The 7,479-nt window shown below is 41.1% G+C and overlaps 1 protein-coding gene across 3 annotated transcripts; it reads right to left on the bottom strand.

The window, feature by feature from the left end:
- Positions 1–1,366: 1,366 nt before the first annotated feature.
- Positions 1,367–6,369, bottom strand: LOC146714679 (prostaglandin reductase 1-like). Of its 3 annotated transcripts, none has more exons than XM_085451056.1 (9): positions 6,155–6,369; positions 5,404–5,530; positions 5,259–5,304; positions 5,111–5,170; positions 4,352–4,519; positions 3,669–3,942; positions 3,432–3,537; positions 1,976–2,094; positions 1,367–1,875 (listed from the first exon to the last, which is right to left on the bottom strand). In XM_085451056.1, exons 2-9 carry the CDS (start codon positions 5,507–5,509, stop codon positions 1,765–1,767), a joined length of 990 nt encoding a protein of 329 aa, XP_085307182.1. In that variant the 5' UTR covers positions 5,510–5,530; positions 6,155–6,369; the 3' UTR covers positions 1,367–1,764. The 3 variants fall into 3 exon arrangements, with proteins under 3 accessions (XP_085307182.1, XP_085307181.1, XP_085307183.1); XM_085451055.1 differs by having other exon boundaries at positions 6,175–6,368; XM_085451057.1 differs by lacking the exon at positions 6,155–6,369 and adding an exon at positions 5,619–5,762.
- Positions 6,370–7,479: the final 1,110 nt, after the last annotated feature.

Genomic DNA, 7,479 nt, shown 5'->3' with positions numbered 1-7,479 from the left:
GTCTCTTCCACGATGTTATTTCTCTCTCCAACAACATAGGTTACAATTAGATTAGCATGACCAATTATGCAAATTAGGCGATGAAGTCATTTAGCGACTTCTAGCGACTTTTAGGACAACCAATAGTGATTTTCCTTACTGAGGAGTTGGCAACACTGGTAGAGGGGCGTGTTTGCGGTCACGTCCAGCGGGTGTGTGGGTGGGAGCATTACACAGTCGCTCCACCTCAAGTCACTACTGCGCAGACTCTGGCTCCAAATTTGCAAGATGGCAGCCTCCACAAGCGGGATATTTTGGCTTCATTTTTGCACAATGGGAGGAGGCGGTGCCGCATCGTCCATCTTTTCTACAGTCAATGGTTTTGATTGAGAGCTAGAGAGGAGAAGTCTATCTTATGGCCAACCACTGACTGTATCTTGGTCATATTACCCAGCAAAACCCAGTATGCAGGTTCATCTGTAACAGTCCTTGTATAACTATATCAGGCTTAGTCAATAGCGGTTGGTCTTCAGGGTTTCTACTCCACTGCCGTTATTTCATACGGGTCCACATTTCCAATGCAAGGTATTTTTTGCAAGTACCATCTCTTTGCATTTGAATCTGTGTCTATAACGTCCTTTGTCTTTTTAGCTGCTTTTAAGTATGGTTTGTAGCAATCTTCCTTCCAACACGGAGGGGGGGTTGCATTCGCTGAAATGGTGCCGCACTCCCACAATGCATTGCGGCGTGACATCACCTACAAAGTCCTATACCGATACTCTGAACAAAAACATGTTTCATTGTATTTCATAATACAATACATAATAGAATTATATATTGTAATTGTAATAATAGAGCTTCATAATGATTACAGGACATCAGACTACTTGTTCTTCTTGCTTAATGATGCAGAATAACCATATAGAAATAAAAAACCTGAAGTTTTGCGCTATTTGAACACGTTGCCTGCCTGCAGCATTAAAGGACTCCGCAAGAGACGTCTGTTTTGCTCTAGCAGCACCTGTCCCTCTCCTCCTCTTCAGTTTGCTTCAACATAAGCTCGTCATATTCTGTGATATGATTTACTCTGATGTGTTTGACGAGGTAAGTGGTGTTGCCACAACACCTCACTGTGATGCCACATGCATCGCAAACCACGTCTTGACTGTTTGTGGAGGTAAAATACGTCCACACATGACTCCGTTTAGGCTCAGTCACTGTTGTGAGTGCGCACGCCAGGGGCTGCGACACATTTCTACAGCTGTATTTCACATATGACTATGAAAGGCGTAAGAGGAAGTAGTTCCTTCCCATTTAGACGATCCGAATGATATAGTTTCTTTTCACTGTGTTCCTGTTAATGAAAAACTACAAATTTACCCCAAAGTACTAAAATATCGATATTTTAATATGAGAATAGATTCTAGAACCACACTGTTCACCACAGCAAAGTGAAAGTCTTACAGTTATCACCATTTTCTCCTTCTTAAGGAAATTTTCAAGTCTAGAGATTAAAAGTTTCACTCTTCCAATTGTGGATGGTTTGTTTCAGATGTAGCTTTAATGATTTATTACAAAGTAATGCTGTTTAGATTAGAAATCACATTTCTAAATCCCAGAGTTGCTTTAATCTTTGATATCATTGTGATTATAAAAGTAATCAGGAATTTGAAATGTTAATGTGGAATTATTGTTTTCCATAGTTATTGATTAATCCTTCATTAATTCATAGATTGTGTAATAATGGCAGTTATTAGTAATGCTGGCTCTCTTGCATTGAACTCTTCAGACTGCGACGACGGCCTTGCCGATGTTTTCTCCCTGCAGCATCCCCATAAAAGCAGCCGGCATGTTATCAAAGCCTTTTGTGACGTGCTCCCGACACTGCAGTTTGCCCTGTGGACGCACAATAAATGGATCACAAATACAATACATCACAACAGAAACATGGGGAAGCATGTTTATATCTTTATTTAAAAGAAAGGCTCACACTAACCTCTTTCACCCATGCTAACAGTCTCTTGAGGGTCTCAGGGTGCTTGTGCTCCCACCTACTTTGCAAGAATCCCTCCATCTTCAGCTCCTTAAAGATCATGGTGAAGTAGGGATACGGACCTAAAACACAGGCCGTTCAAGAGAAAAATTTAACCCATCTTTCACTCACAGAAACTACAGTTCATGTCTACAATAACCATCTGTGTGCCTCCACAGCACTTGTGGATCTTTAGCAGTGCAGCTTCTCCCTCTGGTGGAAAAAACACATGAATACAGAAGAACTTGTTGCAGGTGTATTAAATGCATTTTGTGTTCTTCACAGTGCTGTGTGTGGGCCTTTGGGGTCCAGGCCCCCTCCAGAAAGGTCACTGTTCCACTTCAGTCTAATACCATCTACATACCTTTATACCTGTAATTCAAATGAATCCCTAAAGTTTGGTCATGAAAGCTCTGAACACCCCAGCTGGCAACAAGAATGAGATCATTCATCAGCGTGCACAGAGCCGACTCACAAATTATCAGTAAAACTTGATCTATACAGCATGTTGTGATATTTTTATTCAAAAGTGCTTCACAACAAAAATGCTGAACATAAAAACCAGAGTGTGGGACACACTGTTTTCAGCCTTGAACAATGTACAGACAGCACGCCCTGATCACATGACCTCAGGGAGTAGCTGGTTATGTGTGTGTCATCCCGGGCCAGGGTGGTTTGTTTTAGGTTTGCCTTTTTTCACATGAGATGTAGGCTTTTGTCATTTTTAATCTTTTAATTATATTCTTAAGTGTGATTTTTAGTTCTTATAGCTTATCGCATGCTTTTATTGTGTTTTTAATCTGTTTCTGGGAGTCACCTTACACCAGGGGTAGGCAACTCCAGGCCTCGAGGGCCGGTGTCCTGCAGGTTTTAGATATCATCCTGTGTCAACCCACCTGAATCAAATGATTAGTTCATTACCAGCCTGTGGAGAACTTCAAGACATGTTGAGGAGGTCATTTAACCATTTAAATCAGATGTGTTGGATCAAGGACACATCTAAAACCTGCAGGACACCGGCACTCGAGCCCTGGAGTTGCCTACCCCTGCCTTACACTTATTTGGTATTTGGTAATTTATTTCAACATGTGAACAATATACAAGTACATTTAGAAAAGAAATAAGAGAGAAAAAAATACTATACAAATTACATACAAAAAAACCCAAAAACATTCTGATTAATTTACATGTTGAAATCATCCTTATGTGCGAGAGTTCATGTCCTGGAAGGACTCCGCCCTTGACCAATCAGGGTGAGCTCTTCGGTCACCAAAAACCAATAAGAGGGTTTTGAAAGTGCTAGACAGATGTGGTGGTCTGCCTGGTGGTCGTGTCTGTGCACTAACCCTGGTTGTTCCCTAGCAGGAACAAAACTCTCAGGAGTTTTTAAAATAAAAAGTAAGTTAGGGCAGTAACAAACCTGTCTGGGGTTGGCTGTCATTGTAGGTGGAGATACTTCCACACACAGCTATTCTTCCGAAGTTCTTCATCTGCTGCAGGACGACATCTGACGAAGGGCCTCCCACCTAAAACCAAGCAGCAGTGTCACTTACACGCATTGTAACGTGCTGTGAGGAATGCAGTGTGAATGCAAGAGAAGAGTAGAGCAATGATTAAATATTAAATGCAAGCTTGAAACTGCACCACCACTGCTCACGTTTTCAAAGAAGCAATCGTATCCTTCAGGTGAAGCCTTCCTCAGAGCCTCCTCCAGGGAACCCACAGTTTTGTAGTTGAAGGCCTCATCAAATCCCAGCTCTTTGAGGTAAGCCACTTTGGCATCAGAGCCTGCCGAGCCCACCACCTTACAGCCCTTGATCTTGGCGATCTGTCCCACCACGGAGCCCACCGCTCCAGCTGCAGCGTTCACCAGCAGGGTCTCACCCTCCTTTAGACCCAACACGTCTTCTATCCCATAAACAGCCGTCAGCCTGCAGAGAGACAGAAACAGTAAATCCAGCTGTTGCCTCTTTGATTGCCAGATTAATTATATCCACAAAGATCACTGCTTACAAACTCTGCTTCAGCTCATCAGCAAAACATCTGGAGTTAGCCACTTACATATATTTATATTCTTAAAATAAAACTATTTCCTGCTCATTACTTACTCTGGTGTCTATTACCATGTTTAGCTGACCTCTTAAACACCTTACAAACACTTAAAAGGAAAGTATTACATCACTAAGATGAATTTCTCAAATGCTTTTAGTTTACATTTAAGATTCAGCTGATAAAACTTCACATCGATCTATCTGCTGGAAAAGTCAGAACATCCTGCCACGATTTAACATCCAATAGAAAGTGACTATGATCCATGCAGGTTACTTAAATCTGTCTTACCCGGGCATCCCGATGGCACCCAGAGCCAGAGACAGGGACACATCTTTAGGCCACTCGGACAGGATGGGAGTGAGGCCGGTCCCATCACTGAGCGTGTGGGTTCTCCACCCGCTGTCACTCACAACGTGGCTTCCCACAGGAAACGCTGGATTTTTACTCTGGATCACTCTAAAGGAAAACAGTAACATAATATTAAAAAAAAACAAAAAAGCTTTCACCTGTTTTCACTTCAGTCTGTCCTGTCACTGGGATAATTCAGTTTGCAAACAGTCAGAACACAAAATTAATCTGTGCAAATATTAATTTTGGTGGTGGGCGTCTTTGTTTCAAGTTTGTCTTTGTAACAAAGTCTTGAAGTTACCTGGTCATGAGCGTGATTTTGTGCTTTTTCACATTAATCCCGACATTTCAATCAATTTAATCTGCTCCCCAAGCAAGCATAGCAGTAGGAATCTGTGTTTCTTTTATTATCTGCATTTTTGAATCCCTGGCATAGAAAAATGATATACACTAAATGTTAAAGCAACAAAGTAAAGGTACAGTTGTCTTCTCAGATTCTTCTATGATTTCAGCTGTTAATCAGGCCAGAAAGTTTCAGTGTTTCTTTTCATGTTCAGCTTGAGACTTCACAGGAACTTTACTTATCAGAGGGTTTATGTCGCTGTGTTATTAACAGCAGATACAGACTGTGTCAGTAAACGTACACATCACAGCACATCATGCAAGTTTTCTGTGTGCAGGTGTGTTTGTGTTTCTTACTTGGCCACCTGACCTCCGATCATCACATCTCCCTCCTTCATGTGGGTTTTGCTGAAGGGCCTGTTGGGACCAGGGGTGTGTTACAATATGCATTTATATCAGGAGCATTAAAGTAGTTCAGTAATGAGTGACGTTGCTCTCTGATCACCTCATGTACGGGTCGACACTGAGAAACACAGCTTCCAACAGCACCTCTGTAAACAAAACTAAACTCATTTAAAGTGCTCGATGCTTAATGTTTGACAAAAACTGAAGAAGGTGCTCTCCTGTAGAGAGAAAGAAGAAAGACGTACCTCCATCTTTGGGCTCAGGGAGCTCCTCCACCTTCAGCCCAAAGTCACTTTTCTTTGGGAAGCCGTCAAAGTGCTGAGTCATTACCCATGACTTAGCTTTCACCATGATTCTTCTTTTTTATGGCCGCTGTAAAGAAATATTGCCCGTCACAGTTATCAACAGACATGAAAGTGCTGAGTCATCCAGCGCTGTGCAAAATAGAGCTGAATAAAACCTGAAGTGTGACGTTCACTCTGTGACGTTTAGCTGTGGTGAGCATCAAACAGCACAAATCATTTTCTAGTTTAGAGTTGATGAGTGACCTAGCTGTGGTTATAAGAACAATTCAAATGAAATGCAGACATCTTTATCACACAAACACAAACATTCACACACAAGTTCTTTGAGTGCTGGGAGTAGAAAGAGAGTGGTGTCCATTCACATACAAGTATGCACACTTAAAAACAGGAAGGATCTTTCTTTCCCAAGAAACGAAGAAAAAAGGAGAAGTCTAAAGTTTAATGCGTTTGAGTTTCAGACTTTAGAACCACAGTGAACGTATACTTTCTTTGTGTTTTAATTAAACAATGGTGAAACAATACAATGGGCCATTAAACTGTTGTATCAAATATTTTATGGTCGGTAGCGAGATAATGGCTTAGGCAAAGGCTTAAAAGTGATAACTAATCCCTGCGTCTGTTTGCTACTTCTCTTCAGCGTCACCTGATCCAGAAAAATAGTATTTAATGCATTTCACTAACAGCTCTCTACCTTCTATAGCTGGAACTCACCAGTCGCCTCTCTTCTCACAGAAAGAGTAGAAGATGTGGGGTCCGTGTGGGTGGAAGTGGGCAGAGACAGGTTTGTGAAAGCTTAAAAGAAGACATGGCAGGAGACGTTCTTTTATTCCTAAATCTGATTGGCTAAAAGTATTGTGCACACCTTCTGAGCTGTGAGAGAGGGTACCCTGCCAATAAGGTTCAAGATATTTACTTTAACTTTTACATACTGTTCGGGTTAAATTTGAGCCATCTTTGAAATTTGACAGCAGTAAAAAATAGTTACATTTTTTTTATTCTGAAATTTTATGACCTTTCCTAAAGTACCAAAAGACACAAAAACACATTTTTCCTAGACATTCAGTGTGCTCTAGAATCAAATTTGACCTGTAACTATTTATGTATCTATTCAGGTCAAACACATGGAGCTACCCACTGTGGCGACTCCTTGTTAATAAGGAAGCAGATAAAAGCAGCTTTAAATCCTTTACTTAAAAACAAAACAAAACTCTGTTCTTGCCAAGTTTTGAAGTCTGTAAATCTAAATCTTCTAGTTCTAAACCACATTTTGTTGTTTTCAACAACAACAAAAAAAAAGAAATATATATCAGAGGTTTGACTTTTAATGCTCAGGGGTCCGTTCTTCGTACCTCGCTAAGTAAGTTAGCTGGATTTGATTGTTGACGATTTCGCGTGATCTTGGATCGTTCGGTTCCCCGAAGCTCATCCGCGACTTGCTGTCATAGCAACAGAGCTGCTCGGGAGCAGGTTTACTTTATGTAAACAGGATTAGATCGCGGCCACTCAGGTATGTCCGCTTCATTTATACGAAAGCAACAGCGATATTTTACCACTGTTTTTCCATAAATAAATGTTATCAATGTAACTAAAGATAATGCAGCACTTGACCCTTTTATTGATTCCATACAGATACATACAGGTCATTTCCTAAAAAAAGGGAAATGTACCATTAATCATTCTATTTCATGTATTTGATTATTCCAGATGTAATTCATATTTTAGAGTACCGTAGTAATAGTAAATTACTTCGTGTAATCAAGATGAGAGACCACGGCTATAAAAGCGAAGGTGGATTTGGGAAGCCTGTCGCAGCCATGTCCTGTCCGTTTACGCGAGCAACCCATTGTGGAAGGTGCAAGATTGATAAGGAGAGTTTTCAGAATTCAGCATATATTGCGGGACAGACAGGATCCTTTAGCTCAGCGCGACAGTGTGCTCATAGAGAGATATCGATATTCCCGTGAGGGTATTATTCACTTAACCAACTTGTTGACGAGGGGGTGCAGGACCACCACC

The sequence above is a fragment of the Copadichromis virginalis genome, linkage group LG3 (genome assembly GCF_057382275.1).
Source record: "Copadichromis virginalis isolate Kocher_CV1m ecotype Utaka linkage group LG3, C_Virginalis_male_GT1.1, whole genome shotgun sequence".
NCBI lineage: Eukaryota > Metazoa > Chordata > Actinopteri > Cichliformes > Cichlidae > Copadichromis > Copadichromis virginalis.
Note: the sequence above shows the minus strand (reverse complement) of the source record. Positions and strands in the feature narration are given on the sequence as shown.